Below are 19,019 nucleotides of genomic sequence, written 5' to 3' on the forward strand. Positions count from 1 at the left end.
ACACACACACACACACACACATATATATATACACACACATATACACAAACACTTAGTCCCTATTTCGTTTTGTATTCAGCGGATTTCATTTATAAAAAGCTCATGTTTTTCACTGACGAACCTGCAGCCACTAGTTAGCTTGTCAGTTGCCACAGAGTTGTATTGAGCAGTGACCACATTACATTCCATTCACTCCAAACATGCTAAATTCTCAGAGTAAATCGGGGTAGACATGGGGTTTGGACTATTTGTTTTTGTTGGACGTATTTGAATAAACCTTTAATGGTTTAATCATTTTATGGGTGAACATCCTAAACGTCTATCTAAACCTATATCTGAATAACTCGTAAATATGAAGTTATTTCAGAATGAAAGTTAACTGGCTAGCGTATCATGCTTTGTGACATTTTAGTCATCTCTAGTTTTTATTATTATTAACTTAATTTCAACAGGGGAGTCATGTTGAGACTAAAGTCTCTTTTACAAATGAGCCCTGCACAATTCCAAAACAGGCACATACAAGTATAGATCAACATAAATTTAGACAATATACACATTAAGATACAAAACAGTCAATTAAAACATTCTTCATTATAAAAATCCTCTGTCAGCTGTCTGAATTGCCCTAGGGACTTCAAAGCATGAAATAGGTGTATTTATGAGGTTGTTCAAATGCACAGATCACTTTATAGATCTTCAAAAGAAACTACCGGTATTTAGATAATGTATTTTCACTTATTGCATCTGCCTTCTTGTTGTGTTCTCCATGGTGCACTCGTTCGATCGTCAGCTGGCTGCTCTTTCTAATTAGTATAATCTAATCTGTTTGAAACAGTGGCAGCATGTGCAGCAGCAGTGGTCATTCGGTTTTTGACATGCAAAAGTGAAATGGGTGTATTTATTCAAAATGCACAGATCACATTATATACAGTGCCTTCGGAAAGTATTCAAACCCCTTGACTTTTTCCACATTTTGTTACATTACAGCCTTATTCTAAAATTGATAAAATTGTTTATTTTCCTCAATCGACACACAATACCCCATAATGACAAAGCAAAAACAAAAAAATTGTGGATATTTTTATTTATTTATTACAAATAAAAAACGGAAATATTACATTTACATAAGTATTCAGACCCTTTACTCAGTACTTTGTTGAAGCACCTTTGGCAGCAATTACAGCATCGAGTCTTCTTGGGTATGATGCTATATGCTTGGCACACCTTCATTTGGGGAGTTTCTCCCATTCTTCTCTGCAGATCCTCTCAAGCTCTATCAGGTTGGATGGGGAGTGTTGCTGCACAGCTATTTTCTGGTCTCTCCAGAGATGTTCGATCGGGTTCAAGTCCGGGCTCTGGCTGGGCCACTCAAGGACGTTCAGAGACTTGTCCCGAAGCCACTCCTGCGTCGTCTTGGCTGTGTGCTTAGGGTCGTTATCCTGTTGGAAGGTGAACTGTCGCCCCTGTCTGAGGTCCTGAGGGCTCTGAAGTAGGTTTTCATCAAGGTCCTCTCTGTACTTTACTCCGTTCATCTTTGCCTCGATTCTGACTAGTTTCCCAGTCCCTGCCGCTGAAAAACATCCCCACAGCATGATGCTGCCACCACCATGCTTCACCGTAGGGATGGTGCTAGGTATCCTCCAGATGTGATGCTTGGCATTCAGGCCAAAGAGTTTTATCTTGGATTCATCAGACCTCATGGTCTGAGAGTCTTTAGGTGCCTTTTGGCAATCTCCAAGCGGGTTGTCATGTGCCTTTTACAGAGGAGTGGCTTCTGTCTGGCCACTCTACCATAAAGGCCTGATTAGTGGAGTGCTGCAGAGATGGCTGTCCTTCTGGAAGGTTCTCCCATCTCCACAGAGGAACTCTAGAGCTCTGTCAGAGTGACCATCAGAGTTGTTGGTCACCTCCCTGACCAAGGCCCTTCTACCCCGATTACTCAGTTTGGCCGGGTGGCCAGCTCTAGGAAGAGTCTTGGTGGTTCCAAACGTCTTCCATTTAAGAATGATGGAGGCCACTGTGTTCTTGGGGACCTTCAATGCTGCAGACATTTTATTGTACCCTTCCCCAGATCTGTGCCTTGACACAATCCTGTCTCGGAGCTCCACGGACAATTCCTTCGACCTCATGGCTTGGTTTTTGCTCTAACATGCACTGTCAACTGTGGGACCTTATATAGACAGGTGTGCCTCTCCAAATCATGTCCAATCAATTGAATTTACCACAGGTGGACTCCAATCAAGTTGTATAAAATCTCAAGGATGATCAATGGAAACAGGATGCACCTGAGCTCAATTTCAGGTCTCATAGCAAAGGGTATGAATACTTAGGTAAATAAAGCATTTCTGTTTTAAGATTTTAATACATTTGTAAACATTTCTACAAACCTGTCTTCGCTTTGTCGTATTTAATCAATTTTAGAATAAGGCTGTAACGTTACAAAACATGGAAAAAGTCAAGGGGTCTGAATACTTTCCGAAGGCACTGTATCTTCTCAAAGAAACTGCCGGTAGTTCGAAAACTTACCATCATATTTCTGTCATGCCGTTTGTTGACAAAGGTCCGGTTGAGCAGCTCATTTCTAAAATGTGGTTTGTTAAAGGAGGACTGGAACAAAAGCCTGCACACCCAGTAGCTCTTCTGGAGGATGGTTGACCACCCTTGTAAAACATTGCAACATTACAACCAAATACGTTCTATGCCTTTATAAAATAATTTGGTCATTCAATAGATCAAAAGATCAAATGGCTATGGTAGCCTACAAATCTTCAGCTGAAGCAAGCCCACAAATGTTCAAGAAATTTACCTTTTCTAGTTTAGTCATATTTATCTTCGCTACTTTAGAAGTGTTTACTTTGCAGGCTGACTAACATATATTGAGTAGCAAGGTCCCATACATTAGATGCCCAAATAAACTGGAAGTATCTACAAAGGTTTTGCAGCCATATAATCCAGAAGAAAGGCTACATCTAAAATCCCAACAAATACAATGGCGAAGTTAATCGTTTGATTCGTCAAAAAGAATCATATGAGTCGTTCAAAAACTTTGTATGGGCTAGTTTGCAGTGTCGATGCAGGGCCGGACTACTGCATTTGGGGGCCCGGGGCACCGACCTCAAAGTTAACTTCCTGCATTTCAACACATTTTGCCATGGTGCAGAGAGAAGCATTTGCAGATTTATAATGCTATTCTAGACATTTTGTCATGAGGCTAAGATAAACCTTAAAATGTACACAGGGCTCTAACATTAATGATATGCATGTCAATCTCTCATGATTGACTTCATCACTACTTGTTTTTGTAAGAAGTGTTGACAAGCTGAATGCACCAAGCTGTCTGTTTAAACTACCAGCACACAGCTCGGACACCCATGCATACCCCACAAGACATGCCGCCAGAGGTCTCTTCACAATCCCCAAGTCCAGAACAGACTATGGGAGGCGCACAGTACTACATAGAGCCATGACTACATGAAACTCTATTCCACATCATGTAAATGATGCAAGCAGTATAATCAGATTTTAGAAAACAGATAAAAATACACCTTATGGAACAGCGGGGACTCTGAAGAGACACACACAAAGGTACAGACACGCATACGCACACAAACGCTAGCACACGCACTCTACACACAGGCACATTGTTGTATGGTGGTATTATACATTTCTTATTGTAGATATGTAGGGGTGTAATAATGTAATATGTTGTACTGTTTTATCCCTTGTTTTATATGTAATGCAAGTGGCTTAATGTGTTTGGACCCCAGCTTTTGTTCACAGTATGCCATGAGGCTGAAAGAAAATGTTGCAGTTTTAAAGCTAATTTCCTGCAATTCTACACATTTTGTTATGTGGGGCACCCACACGACCTCCAGGGGGAGTTGGGGGGCCCCCTGGAGGTCGAGGCCCCAGGACACATGGCCTGCATGCCCGTTCGGTAAGCCAGTCCTGTATCGATGGAAAGTTTTTTTGGGACGAAAACATAAATGTGCTGTAATAGCTAAACAGATAACTAGACAGATACACTACATGACCAAAAGTATGTGGACACCTGCTTGTCGAACATCGCATTCCAAAATCATGGGAATTAATATGGAGTTGGTCCCACCTTTGCTGCTATAACAGCCTCCACTCTTCTGGGAAGGCTTTCCACTAGATGTTGTAACATTGTTGTGGGGACTTGCTTTCATTCAGCCACAAGAGCATTAGTGAGGTCAGGGCTGGTCAGGGCTCTGTGCAGGCCGGAAAAGTTATTCCACACCGATCGAGACAAACCATTTCTGTATGGACCTCGCTTTTTGTAGGGGGGCATTGTCATGCTGAAACAGGAAAGGGCCTTTCCCAAACTGTTGCCACAAAGTTGGAAGCACAGAATCATCTAGAATGTCATTGTATGCTGTAGTGTTAAGATTTCCCTTCACTGGAACTAAGGGGCCAAGCCCGAACCATGAAAAACAGCCCCAGACCATTATTCCTCCTCTTCCAAACTTTACAGTTGGTACTATGCATTGGGGCAGGTAGCGTTCTCCTGGCATCTGCCAAACCCAGATTTGTCTGTCGGACTGCCAGATGGTGAAGTGTGATTCATCACTCCAGAGAACACGTTTCCACTGCTCCAGAGTCCAATGGCGGCGAGCTTTACACCACTCCAGCCGACGCTTGGCATTGCGCATGGTGATCTTAGGCTTGTGTGCGGCTGCTCGGCCATGGAAACCCATTTCATGAAGCTCCTGACGAACAGTTCTTGTGCTAACGTTGTTTTCAGAAGCAGTTTGGAACTCAGTAGTGATTGTTGCAATCGAGGACAGACGATTTTTACGTGCTACGCACTTCAGCACTCGGTGGTCTCGTTCTCTGAACTTGTGTGGCCTACCACTTTGCGGCTGAGTCGTTGTTGCTCCTAGACGTTTCAACTTCACAATAACAGCACTTACAGTTCACTGGGGCAGCTCTAGTAGGGCAGAAATTTGACGAACTGACTGCATACTATGACGGTGCCATGTTGAAAGTCACTGAGCTAGTAAGGCCATTCTACTGCCAATGTTTGTCTATGGAGATTACATGGCGGTGTGCTAAATTTTATACACCTGTCAGCAACAAGTGTGGCTGAAATAGCCGAATCCACTAATTTGAAGGGGTGTCTGCATACTTTTGTATATATAGTGTATAAAAGAACTTGACTGCATCCAATATGTCTGTCCGTTGTTTTCAACATAATCTAGTCACTTCGCATACCCAGATTCATGGACCGTCTATATCCAGGTTGCATCCGGTTTACACAGCCTCTTCCAGAGAGGAAGAGGCAAATTGCGTGGCCCAAAATCATTTTTCTCCAGCAGATGCCGATTTTTCAACCACCAAGCAAGGAGTTTTTGGTCAACAAAATGTGTTATGGCTTATTTGTTACGTGAGGCTTATTTGAGCAAATATAAGTTTTGTAATGCTTAGGTTGTTACGAGTGCACTGATATAAGTAGGACACGTGACATACCGGCATCTTTGAGAAAAACGTAATATTGGAGTTGTGCCTGTTGTTCACACGCACATCTGCCCTGTCATTGGCTAGAATGGTCCCACCTGATCTTGCCTCCTCCAACTGCCTTACATCTTTGAAGACAAGTATTTTCATTGCTAGAGCTGCCACTTGAGTATCTGGTCAATATAATGGATGATCTGTGGCTATATGGACACGCCTGGTGCCCAAAATGTATGATGCTAGCTAGTTTATGCTCTCCAGCTAGCTAGTTTATGCTTGTGGCTAGAAACGTCAGCAAAAACTTGTTTGCCGAAGTTGGGACTAGGAAGTGTTCAGAATCATTCCGTTTTTATTAGACTACAAAAGCAATAAGTGTGCTTTAGCGGTCACCCTGGCCTGATATTAGCTAATTAGGTGGTACCCAGATTTTTATAACGTCATACCGTCCTTCTCACATCCCGTGATTTACGGTATTACCGGCATAGCCCACAAGGGGCGCTAAATGCAAGAAAAGCCCATTGGGCCTCTACTACCAGAATGCTAACAAAATTTGCACAAACTAATAGCGAAATCAACAACAAACATAACTAATCGGAAAGACACGCAAATCCATCTCATAAAGTTATACAAGCATTGCTAGTAGCTACCAAATTTCATTTTTCAGTGAGTGTGGACATTTACAAGCGAACGAGATAAATTCAAAATACAATGAAAAAAAATATAAACGCAACATGTAAAGTGTTGGTCCTATGTTTCATGAGGTGAAATAAAAGATCACAGAAATGTTCCATATGCACAAAAAGCTTATTTCTCTCAAATTTTGTGCACAAATTTGTTTACATCCCTGTTAGTGAGCATTTCTCCTTTGCCAAGATAATCCATCAACCTGACAAGTGTGGCATATCAAGAAGCTGATTAAACAGCATGATCATTACACAGGTGCACCTTGTGCTGAGGATAATAAAAGGCCACTCTAAAAGGTGCAGTTTTGTCACACAACAAACACAATGCCACATATGTCTCAAGTTTTAAGGGAGCATGCAATTGGCATGCTGACTGCAGGAATGTCCACCAGAGCAGAATTTGACAGTACGTCCAACCGGCCTCACAACCGCAGACCACTTGTATGGCGTTGTGTGGGCGAGCGGTTTGCTGATGTCAACGTTGTAAACAGACTGCCCCAGGGTGGCGGTGGGGTTATGGTATGGGCAGGCATAAGCTACGCACAACGAACACAATTGCATTTAATCGATGGCAATTTGAATGCACAGAGAAACATACCGTGACTAGATCCTGAGGCCCATTGTCATGCCATTCAACGCCACCATCACCTCATGTTTCAGCATGATAATGCACGGCCCCATGTTGCAAGGATCTGTACAAAATTCCTGGAAGCTGAAAATGTCCCAGTTCTTCCATGGCCTGCATACTCACCAGACATGTCACCCATTGAGCATGTTTGGGATGCTCTGGATCGACATGTACGACAGTGTGTTCCCGCCAATATCCAGCAACTTCGTAGAGCCATTGAAGAGGAGAGGGACAACATTCCACAATCAACAGCCTGATCAACTCTATGCAAAGGAGATGTCACGCTGCATGAGGCAAATAGTGGTCACACCAGATACTGACTGGTTTTCTGATCCATGCCCCTATCTTTTTTTTTTAAGGCATTGTGACCAACAGATGCATATCTGTATTCCCAGTCATGTGAAATCCATAGATTAGGGCCTTATGAATTTATTTCAATTGACTGATTTCCTAATATGAACTGTAAAATCTTTGAAATTGTTGCATGTTGCATTTATATTTCTGTTCAGTATAAATAATACAAATTGTATTTTCATTTGAAGAAAGAAGTAGTTGAATATTATTGGAATGTATTTGAAAATACACTTGGAAAGTATTGGCATGTATTTGAAATGTATTGGTGCGTTTGTTTTAGCTGACCCAGTGCCACAGGTGGGCAGAGATTTCACTTTTAGGACCAACTAATATGTGCCCCGGGCGAGCTAAAACAAATGGACCTATTGCGCAATTTAAGTACAGCTCGCTCTCCAGCACCTACCTTTGAGTCTGTGGTCTGCAGCCCGATGGCCAGGCCCTCGAACACAGAATGGAGGGAGAGCGAGAAAAAGAGCATGAACGAGCGAAAGGAGGAGTGGGCCTGGAGGTCCATGTGGACGTGGTGGGCACTACCCTCCAGGTCGGTGGACGAGGCTCTCCCCTGCCCGTGCCCATGGCCGTGCCCGTTGGCCTGCATCAGAGGTGCTCTCTCCTGGTCTGATCCTTGCATGGCATCTTGTCTGCAGTTCAGAACGATCCTCTCCATGATGAGCACAGTGAAGAAGCCTGCAGCCATGACGAACTCTGGGAGGGGGAAGCTGGTCTGTTTGAGATACAGAGGTGAAAACAACCAAAGTAGGAGTTCTGTTTAAATAAACGCCAAGGATTAGGAATATAGATAATAAGTAAGTAGTCCTTAACACATCACCAGGTAATGAACCTGTGGATTAATTATAATAACTTCTGCACTAACTAGCACATTTCCCCATGTGGGAACACTGTTTTACAGATACAATATAACTAAAGTATAACTGTTGTATCTATTGTAACTATCCCTTAATACATTGGTTTGTGTCATGGATAGTCATATAGCTTTTTGTCATTTTACAAAGGGGATGGGAGTAGCTGGCCCCGTGTTCATACTGGCCCCGTGTAGCTCAGTTGGTAGAGCATGGCGCTTGCAATGCCAGGGTTGTGGGTTCGTTTCCCACGGGGGGGCCAGTATGAAAAAAAAGAAGAAGATGTATGCACTCACTAACTGTAAGTCGCTCTGGATAAGAGCGTCTGCTAAATGACTAAAATGTAAAATGAGTGTGGCCAGGCATCAATGACACTTTGTGATGTTGCTGACAGACAGAAGAGACTTACGTCCACCCTCCGTGCGGCCAGCTCAGCATTGATGTCTGACAGGTAGTCTGGGATGATGTCCAACAGACAGGCAGCCAGGAAGACGCCTCCGGCAAAACAGCTGATGAAACTCAGGACCACCCGATGGGTTTCTGCATGATAAAAATCGCTACTGTTTAATGCTCAACATAGACAGACCCTGGGATTTTCCCTGACCATGTGACCTGACCAGGAACAACTTTGGGCCCTGATCAGGTGAGCTGTTAATGAACCCAGAGCTCTTCCTATTCAGGTCAGATGGTGGGGTTAGAATAAAAAATACCTGACCCTAGCCATATATAGTGCCTTCAGAAAGTATTCACACCCCTTGACTATTTCCACGTTGTTGTTGGTGTTGTTGTTATAGCCTGAATTTAAAATAGATTAAATTTAGATTTTTTTTTGGGTCACTGACAATATCCCATAATGTCAAATTGGAATTATGTTTTTGGAAATCTTAACAAATTCATAAAAAATGAAAAGCTGAAATGTCTTGAGTCAATAAGCATTCAACCCCTTTATGTCGTGTCAAGCCTAAATCAATAATTTCAGGAGTACAAATGTGCTGAACAAGTCATAATAACTTGCATGGACTGAAAATGTGCAATAATAGTGTTTAACATGATTTTTGAATTACATTTACATTTTAGTCATTTTAGCAGACGCTCTTATCCAGAGCGACTTACAGTTAGTGAGTGCATACATTTTTAATAATGGCCCCCCGTGGAAATCGAACCCACAACCCTGGCGTTGCAAGCGCCATGCTCTACCAATTGAGCTACAGGAGGCATGAATGACTGCCTCATCTCTGTACCCCACACAGTCGAGCAGTGAATTTCAAATACAGATTCAACCACAAAGACCAGGGAGTTTTTTCAATGCCTCGCAAAGAAGGGCACCTATTGGTAGATGGGTAACAAAGTAATTTAAAAAAAATCAGATATTGAATATCCCTTTGAGCATGGTGAAGTTATTAATTACACTTTGGATGGTGTATCAATACACCCAGTCACTACAAAGATACAGGCATCCTTCCTAACTCAGTTGCCAGAGAGGAAGGAAACCGCTCAGGGATTTCACCATGAGGCCAATGGTGACTTTAAAAAACAGTTAGAGTTTAATAGCTGTGATAGGAGAATACTGAGGATGGATTAACAACATTGTAGTTACTCCATAATACTAAGCTGTGCAGCGCCCATCGTTGTTGGCTCAATAACCCACATTTTTTATTTAACATTGTTATCAGGAAATATTCCAAACGTATGTAAAGTAAAAAAATATGGAAATCAGCTCGTGCTGCCACTCGATAAGGGCGGGGATAGTGGTGATCTTAATAATTATCGCCCCATTTCAAGGCTTCCTTGTCTAACTAAGATTCTTGAATCCTTTGTAAAATGTACAACTTTGCTCTTTAGTTGAAAAATGTATTTTGAATGTAAACCAATCAGGGTTTAGGCCTGGTCATAAAACTATTACAGCAGCCACTTTAGTTGTTAATGATCTTGTCAATGCTGATCTTGTCAGACACTGAAATGAAATGTGCTGCCTTGTTTGTGGACCTGTCAAAAGCTTTTGATACTGTTGATCATGCTATTTTATTGAATAAGTTGTCCTCGATAGGCCTTAGCTCTGACGCCTGTTCATGGTTTCATGATTATCTTAGTGACAAAACTCAGGCCATCGTGATTGATGGGGTGAAGTCTGAATTTCTTGAAGTACATAAAGGTGTACCACGGGGTCAATTTTGAGACCTATTTTCTTCACTATTTCTATAAACACCATTGGTCAATCTGATACTATTATGTATGCTATTGCCGCAACTGTTGATTTGGCTGTGTCAAAACTACAGTCAGATTTTTTAGCTATGCAGGAATCCCTTGCCGATTTAAAACTTGTGCTTAATACAGGCAAAACAAAATACAAACTTTCGTAATAATTTTTCTGATGAACTACATGTTCACTCATGGTTCTCCAATCGAATGTGTTCCTGCATATAAATACTTAGGCATTTGGATTGACATGGATTTGACGTTTAAAATAAACATAGATGAGCTGGTTAAGAAGCTAAGATTTAAAGTTGGCTTTTTCTACAGAAACAGATCGTGCCTTTCTCTAAGCAGTAGGAAGCAGATTATTCAGTCAACCTTTTTAACCCTAACCCTAACCTTTTTATCTGTTCTTGATTATGGTGACACATTCTATCAAAGTGCAGCTGCTACTACTCTTAAACCTTTGGATGCAATCTACCATAGTGCCCTTCGCTTTGTTACAGGTGACAGTTTCGATACTCATGACTGCATCCTGTATCAAACGGTTGGCTGGACTTAGCTGAAGACCTGTAGATCTCTACATTACTCCCTTTTTGTTTACAAGGCCCTACTTCCGTCTTATCTACCTTTGCTGCTGAAGTATAGACACTGGAGTTGCCTAACCCGTTCAAAGGATTAGTTCATGGCTACCTGACTGAAGTTGTCTGATTAACTGAAGTTTTGAATCAAGGAAACTATGCATTTCCTTCACTTAATGTGACATAAGCTGTGATATGAATAATGTGTGATTATCTGACGACTGGTCATTTAATCTTTCTTATGGGTCTAAATCAGCTGTTAACCGGTCAGAAAAGAGACACCTTATGGAGATACCACTAACTGAACTGGAAGTGATCAAGAAGTGCAATCAAACACTCAGGGAGCACTGAAATGAAACGGCCATGATAGCTCCTAATGTCACCCTCTGCTTAAAGGAAAAGAGAGAAGCAACTGAGATAATCATCTTGCAGAGACCTGAAGGAAGTATTGAGCAGCATTGCACAAACACAGAAGTGAAACCTACTCATCAGCAAATCAGCCATAGCAAAACAAAAGCTGTCTTAATATGCTGCTGAAGGGATAGGGATGGCCCATACAATTTAGGCACACATTAAAACAGTCTCTTATCACTGTAAATGTTATGGTCCTTCATTGTTTTAGTAATGCCCTGAGTCATAGTGTATAATATATATTGGCAGCCGGACATACAGAGACTGCTGGGTCTAAAGGGAAAGTTAAAAGCAAGGGTGTATTCACTAGTAACCAAACTGAGGCAAATGGGCTGAAACTGGGAGGGACCTACCTGAACTTGTCCAATAAGATAATAATATATAATATAATATGCCATTTAGCAGACGCTTTTATCCAAAGCGACTTACAGTCATGCGTGCATACATTTTTACATATGGGTGGTCCCGGGGATCGAACCCACTACCCTGGCGTTACAAGCGCCATGCTCTACCAATTGAGCTACAGAGGACCACCCATACATAAGAAACACTTGTTTTTAGGCCTTTTTAATAAAACACTTTTTTTTTATAATATAATATGCCATTTAGCAGACGCTTTTATCCAAAGCGACTTACAGTCATGCGTGCATACATTTTTACGTATGGGTGGTCCCGGGGATCGAACCCACTACCCTGGCGTTACAAGCGCCATGCTCTACCAATTGAGCTACAGAGGACCACCCACTACATAAGAAACACTTGTTTTTAGGCCTTTTTAATAAAACACTTTTTTTTTATGGTTGCTCACAATGTTAAGAGCTTTGATTTCTGTCTACAAATGTTGCGCTACGGTTTGCACTAATACATTTGCCTCTGACCCTAAGCAGGGCTGCGTTCAGTACTTTTTTTACTTTCTGGAACGTTCAATTGAACGGAAACGGTGCTGTACTCAACGAACAGGGCTGTGATCAGTAAGTTTTTACGTTCAATTGAACGTACTGAACGACCAGTTGAAAAATGGGTAGGGGTTGGTTTGTGGGTTGGTGAACGCTGTCAGCATGGTCCGCATGGCCACTGCCCTTTAAATACATCACTCATTGCTTCAAGCCACACCTTCCAAACGGGAGCAAACGGACCTCAAAGTTTGTTCAATAACTTTTTGGGGAAATGTGTCGTTCAGTACAAACTGCAACGTATCAAACGTTCAAGTAAACTGAATGCACCTCAGTTGAAAAACGGGGAGGGTTTCTGTTATGGGTTGGGGAATGCTGTCAGCATGGCCACTGCCCTTTAAATACGCCACTCATCGCTTCAAGCCACACCTCGCCACACCCACCAAACGGGAGCAAACATACCTCAGTCTGTTCAAGAAAGTTTTGGAGAAACGTGTCGTTCAGTACAAACCGTTCCGCAACGTAGCAAATGTTCAAGCGAACTGAACGCACCTCAGCTGTTGTTTTGCTTCCACTGAAGGTCTGTGGGTTGAGTGTTCACTGGAATGTGACATCTTAAGGGGCTTCATCCCTGTCAGGTGACTCTCTCGCTCTCCCCCCTCTCTAATCCAGTGTTATTCAAAGTCAGCTAGCGATTCTGGAGAACTGCAGTGGGGTCACCAATAACTGTATTTAATTATAATTTTAGAAGTACAGATTATTGTATGGGCCAATATACACGTTTTTGAGAAAGATAATATAAATTGACTAAATGTATTTATTGGTTTCTTTTCATTTATAAAGGTTATTGTTGATGTTAAAATCTAAATGTACAGATTTTAGGGTTGTGTCATTAGATTTTGGGTGGGGTAAGGTCGGGAGAAATTCTAGTAAAAAAATTAAGAATTAAATGGGGTCCCCAGAAATTCAGGCAGGGAAAAAATGGGTTCCCCGGTGAAAAAGTTTGAATACCACTGCTCTAGTCTGTCTGTCTCCTGTGCCTTGGAGGAGACTCAATGATTTCTTATCCTAAGAAATCAATGAAGTAAATGTGATAATCTAGGCCTAAATCAATTATGCAAATGTTATAATACATATCTATCTATCTATCTATCTATCTATCTATCTATATATACACATACACACACACACATTATTTTTCCATCAAAATAAGATAATTTTTGGAGAGAACCCCATTGTAAGCTACATGGGTTGGAACTGGTTCCGAAAACCGTAAAAGAACAAAAAAAATTGAGGAACAGAACCGATAACGAAAGTGATCTATACTGTTCCGGAACAGAACCGTTATTTTAAAAGCTTGGGAACTGGTTAAAATGTTATTTCAAATAAATATTTATTTGTCACATGCGCCAAATACAATAGGTGTAGACCTTGCTTACTTATGAGCCCTTAAAAAAAAGGGCTCTGCATTGTTGGTTATAATAATAAGAAATGTTGTTTTCTAAATAGACTAATGGAAAAACTAACACAATAAAATAACAATAACCAGGCTATATACAAGAGGTACCAGTACCATGTCAATGTGCAGGGGTGACTATACATGTACAATTACCTCGACTAACCCGTACCCGTTATTGTGTTACTATTTTTCCTTTAGTCTATTATAATATTAATATCTATTTTATATTATTAACATTTTTGTTTTGTTTTTTTACTCTGCATTGTTGGTTAAGTCTCGTAAGCATTTCACAGTAAGGTCACACCTGTTGTATTAATAAACAGAGAGTAGCAGCAGCGTATGTGAGGAGTCTGAGAGAATGTGAATGTATGTGTGGGGCGTCAATATGCATGTGTGTGTGTGTGTGTGTTGGAGTGTCAGTGACGTATGTGTGGGTGTGTGGTTAGAGTCCATCGAGCCTGTGCAAAAGAGTCAAAGCAAAATTTTTTATAAAAATAAGGGGCTCAATGCAAATAGTCCGGGTAGCCATTTGATTAACTGTTGAGCAGTCTTATGGCTTTGGGGTAGAAGCTGTTAAGGAGCCTTTTGGTCCTAGACTTGGCGCTCCGGTACTACTTGCAGTAGCAGAGAACAGTCTGTGGCTTGGGTGGCTGCTTCATCGTCGTCGGTGATCAGGCCTACCACCGTTGTGTCATCTGCAAACTTGATGGTGTTGGAGTCATGCGTGGCCACGCAGTCGTGGGTGAACAAGGAGTACAGGATGGGACTAAGCACTCACCCCTGAGGGCCCCCTGTGTTGAGGGTCAGCGTGGCATATGTGTTATTGCCTACCCTTACCACCTGGGGGCGGCCCGTCAGGAAGTCCAGGATCCAGTTGCAGAGGGAGGTGTTTAGTCCCAGGGTCCTTAGCTTAGTGATGAGCTTGGAGGGCACTATGGTGTTGAACGCTGAGCTGTAGTCAATGAACAGCATTCTCACGTAGGTGTTCCTTTTGTCCAGGTGGGAAAGGGCAGTGTGGAGTGCAATAGAGATTGCGTCATCTGTGGATCTGTTGGGGCGGTATGCAAATTGGAGTGGGTCCAGGGTTTCTGGGATGATGGTGTTGATGTGAGCCATTACCAGCCTTTCAAAGCACTTCATGGCTACATACGTGAGTGCTACGGGGCGGTAGTCATTTAGGCAGGTTACCTTGGCAATCATGGGCACAGGGACTATGGTGGTCTGCTTGAAACATGTAGGTATTACAGACTGGGTCAGGGAGAGGTCGAAAATGTCAGTGAAGATACTTGCCAGCTGGTCAGCACATGCTCTGAGTACGTGTCCTGGTAATCCATCTGGCCCTGTGAATGTTAACCTGTTTAAACGGCTTACTCACATCGGCTACAGAGAATGTGATCAAACAGTTGTCCGGAACAGCTGGTGTTCTCATGCTTGGGTCAGTGTTGCTTGCCTCGAAGCGAGCATAGAAGGCATTTAGCTCTTCTGGTCGGCTCGCGTCACTAGGCAGCTCGCGGCTGGGTTTCCCCTTTGTAATCCGTGACAGTTTGCAAGCCCTGCCACATCCAACGAGCATCAGAGCCGGTGTAGTAGGATTCAGTCTTAGTCCTGTATTGATGCTTTGCCTGTTGGATGGTTCGTCGGAGGGCATAGCAGGATTTCTTGTAAGCGTCTGGATTAGTGTCCCGGTCCTTGCAAGTGGCAGCTCGAGACTTTAGCTCAGTTCGGATGTTGCCTTTAAATCTATGTTCTGATTGGGATATGTACCTACAATCACTGTGGGGACGACGTCATCAATGCACTTATTAATGAAGCCGTTGACTGACGTAATATACTCCTCAATGTCATCGGACGAATCCCGGAACATATTCGAGTTTGTGCTAGCGAAACAGTCCTGTAGCTTAGCATCCGCTTCATCGGACCACTTCCGTATTGAGTGCGTCACTGGTACTTCCTGTTTGATTTTTTGCTTGTAAGTAGGAATCAGTTCCGAGCATTTTTTTCCAGTCCCACAAAAAAGCGCCTATGCAAAGCCCTCACTGTCACTGAGAAATGTATTCCAGTGTCTGCCTGCCTGCCAGCTGAAAATCTTTGCCTGTGTGTGTGTAGGCTACCTGCCCTTCCCCCTCCCTCCCTCCCTCCGAAGAATAGTCTACTGTAGATACTGACTTTACACACGATTCAGAAATTAGGGAGATTTTTTATTAGATAATGGATTAACTTTTTCAATGCTAGTTAAGGATACTATACTTATCGCGTTTCACATTGGATTTATTAACAAAAAAAAGCGTGTTTTTATTTTAATTCTGGTGCCACTGTTAGCAAACTAGCTAGCTTTGGTCGAGCTCTCGAAAACTCTAGGCGGAATTATGTGGAATGGAATGGAACTGAGTCATGATCAAGGGCTAGCTCTGGTCCAATGTTAGTTAAGCCAACTCTCTGAAGTTCAAAGACATTCAAAGTTCCTTCATAGAAGCCGCTCCTCTGTAGGTATAATTCTGTGGGCCTAATTCAGATAATGCATGTCATAGGAACAAGATTCCCAGCACTCTTCTCACCCTTGAAATTTCAGTTGCATCTCACACCATACACTACACTTGTCTGTCAAATGCATGTATATAGCTTGCCCACTCCATAGCAAGATGCTCTACCTATTGGTGAAGTAATTTAATGTTGAGCTAAATGTAAAAACAAATATATATATATATATATATAAAAAGGAATGATATGAGGAACAAAGTTTAAAAAAGGAACAGAAAGGAACGAACAATATGTTACTTTTTGGGGGTTCGAACCGGTTCAGAACTTTATTTTTCTTGTGGCAACTGTGGAACAGAAGAAAACAAATTACGGTTCTGTTCACCATTGGAAAAGTATTATTTCGGTTCCAACCCATGGTAAGCTATACACAGCTATTTTAGAGGCATCTTTCTTTTAAATGTAGACCTATGCGCTAAAATCAATGGTTTGTACTACCATAAGCCAATCAAACTAATCCGTAGTGGATAAATACATTTGAAAAACTTTCCTTAAAGCTCTGATTTAGACTACATCTTTTGTAGATTACAAAAAATGATGAATGAATGAATGAATAACATTTGATTGGAATGTAAATTGTAATTTGGAGGTTATAAAACCAATGGAAGAAACAAAGATAAACACAAGCCCACAGCAAACATTTGATTGGATTTGGCAAACAAGTTGATAGGCAAATGTTGATCACATTTATGAAGGCATTGCAAAAACACTTGCATGTGATTTGCTTCGTCCCGCAACTAACTCTGGCATCCATTATCAACCAAACCTAAACTATTCGGTTTCACCAAAATAACGCTATCCATAAACAGAGGCATATCCAATATATCTAGGAACAATACTTAAGATTCGTCAGGTTGAACGTGTCCTTCGCTATCGAATAAACGTTTAAAACATGTTTTTATCCAGGGTCTCCCAATTCCCGCCTGTAAAAGTGGGAGATTACGTGGTAGTTTACTCTCACGTGACTGCGTGGTCTAGAATGGACTACAATGCCATGGCAGCCCACACAGGCGGAAAATGGGACACCCTGGATAAAAACGTGTTTTAAACGCTTATTTGATAGTGAAGGACACATTCAACACGAATCGTAAGTATTGTACTTAGAGATATTGGATATGACTCTTGTTGACGGGAAACGTTATTTTGTTGAAACCGAATAGTTTAGGTTTGGTTGATGAAGGAAAGGACGTAAACTTCCGCAACGAGCCATCTGGCTTGTTGTGGGACGAAGCAAGCATAACGTTTGTTAAACACATCGCAAGTGTGGAATTGCATACGGGGTTACAGCATGGAACTAGCTAGTTAATATAGAACTTGTAGGCTACCTACAGAAACGTACCTGTCCCACTGGTTTCTCTGAACCACTTCATCCGAGCAGGGATAAATCCGAAAAATAGGGTCAGGAGCAACAAACCCACGAGGGCACCTATCTTCACCTGTAACAAGTAGTCCATCTCGATTTGTTACTGTTATACCGGACTGAATCAAAACTGGCTGTTTTGAGATTACCTAGCCTAGTAAATGGCGATTTAAACCAACTAACAGTGAAGGCAATGAGATGAATACGCCATACGAACAGGTTTGCGTTACTGAAAAACAAAAACCTATGCTATTCGAAAACTCATATCCCTACTACACTGGCAATTTAACAAGCTATTTATGCGCCTGCTAGCTACATCTTTACATTGTCCTGCAATGTGTTGGAAGACTTTGCGCTAGTAGTAGTCTTCTGCCAGCAGCACAAATGATGATGTCACTTGTATGGTAATGAGGGAACCTTAAATAAAAGCCCGCATTTCAAAACATTGTAATATGGATAACTCATTCAAAAAGGACTGTTATTTTATATATTTTTATCCGCCATATTGTGCCAGCATAATATCCTGCTGCTAGGGGAACGGTAATGATCTTCGCGAGCTCTTTCTCCAGGTAGCCACGCCTACTATGCTAATTTAAAGAATACAGTACGATTTTCTAACATAGCGCAGCTCATTACAGAGTCCACAGAGAGTTACGAATCCTTCCTAGGCACATGATAACGCGTGACCTGATTCTTGTGACCAAACGAGACATTTAATCAATGATGTCTCACAACGTACAAGGCCTACTAGGAATGTGGTGCCTTAGTGTGTTCCACAATGTTTTATAAATCCGTTCCATGTTAGGACTAGCTCTAGATGCTACACAACATAATGGAAGCTCAGATTCATGACTACATATCCATAAAAACATTTTGAAAATGTAATATTGCAATAATTGATCAAAACAGCTTCAGAAATCAGCAATTCTGTCAGCTTTTTTTGTGGTCCATTCTTGCTACAGACTGGAACTCTTGTGTGAAACCCAGCAGCATTGCGGTTCTTAACACAAACCGGTGCGCCTGACACCTACTACCATACCCCATTTCAAAGGCACTAAAAAAAACACTTTGATTTTGTTGATTATTAGAATCAGCTGTATAGTGCTAGGGCATAAACTTCCGTATTATCTAACTTTGCTGTTGAAGTAAAGACACCGGAGTTGCCTGACCCTTTCACAGGACTGTACAAATTACCTCGACTAACCTGTACCCCTGCACATTGACTCGGTACCACCTGTATATAGCCTCGTTATTGTTATTTTGTGTTACTTTTTATTTAATTTAGTAAATATTTTCTTACTCTATTTTTGAACTGCATTGTTGGTTAAGGGCTTGTAAGTAAGCGCATGTGACAAATAAAAATGTATTTGATTGGTTACTCTTGAGGTTCCTATGGCAGGGATGGGCAACTCCTGTACTCGGGCTGGAGTAGTGTCACACTTTTTCCCAATCCCAAGCAAACACAGCATGATTAGTTGATTATTGGAGTCAGGTGTGTTAGCTGTGGCAAAAGTGACACCAATCAGGCCCCTGAGACCTAGAGTTTCCCCATCCCTGTCTTAGGGTCTCCATCGAGCTAGGTAAATC

At 41.8% G+C, this 19,019-nt stretch overlaps 1 protein-coding gene across 1 annotated transcript in view; it reads right to left on the reverse strand.

The window, feature by feature from the left end:
- The window catches only part of LOC121579073 (zinc transporter ZIP1), a 28,725-nt gene extending 10,050 nt beyond the window's left edge, over nt 1–18,675 (reverse strand). Inside the window, exons 1-3 of the mRNA XM_041893342.2 lie at nt 17,412–18,675; nt 8,410–8,540; nt 7,544–7,864 (exon numbers count right to left, since the gene is read on the reverse strand). Of these exons, the coding sequence (XP_041749276.1) occupies nt 7,544–7,864; nt 8,410–8,540; nt 17,412–17,526 (567 nt within the window). The 5' untranslated portion in view covers nt 17,527–18,675. The remainder of the gene's footprint in view (nt 1–7,543; nt 7,865–8,409; nt 8,541–17,411) is intronic.
- Nucleotides 18,676–19,019: the final 344 nt, after the last annotated feature.

Source organism: Coregonus clupeaformis, chromosome 3 (assembly GCF_020615455.1).
Source record: "Coregonus clupeaformis isolate EN_2021a chromosome 3, ASM2061545v1, whole genome shotgun sequence".
Taxonomy (NCBI): domain Eukaryota; kingdom Metazoa; phylum Chordata; class Actinopteri; order Salmoniformes; family Salmonidae; genus Coregonus; species Coregonus clupeaformis.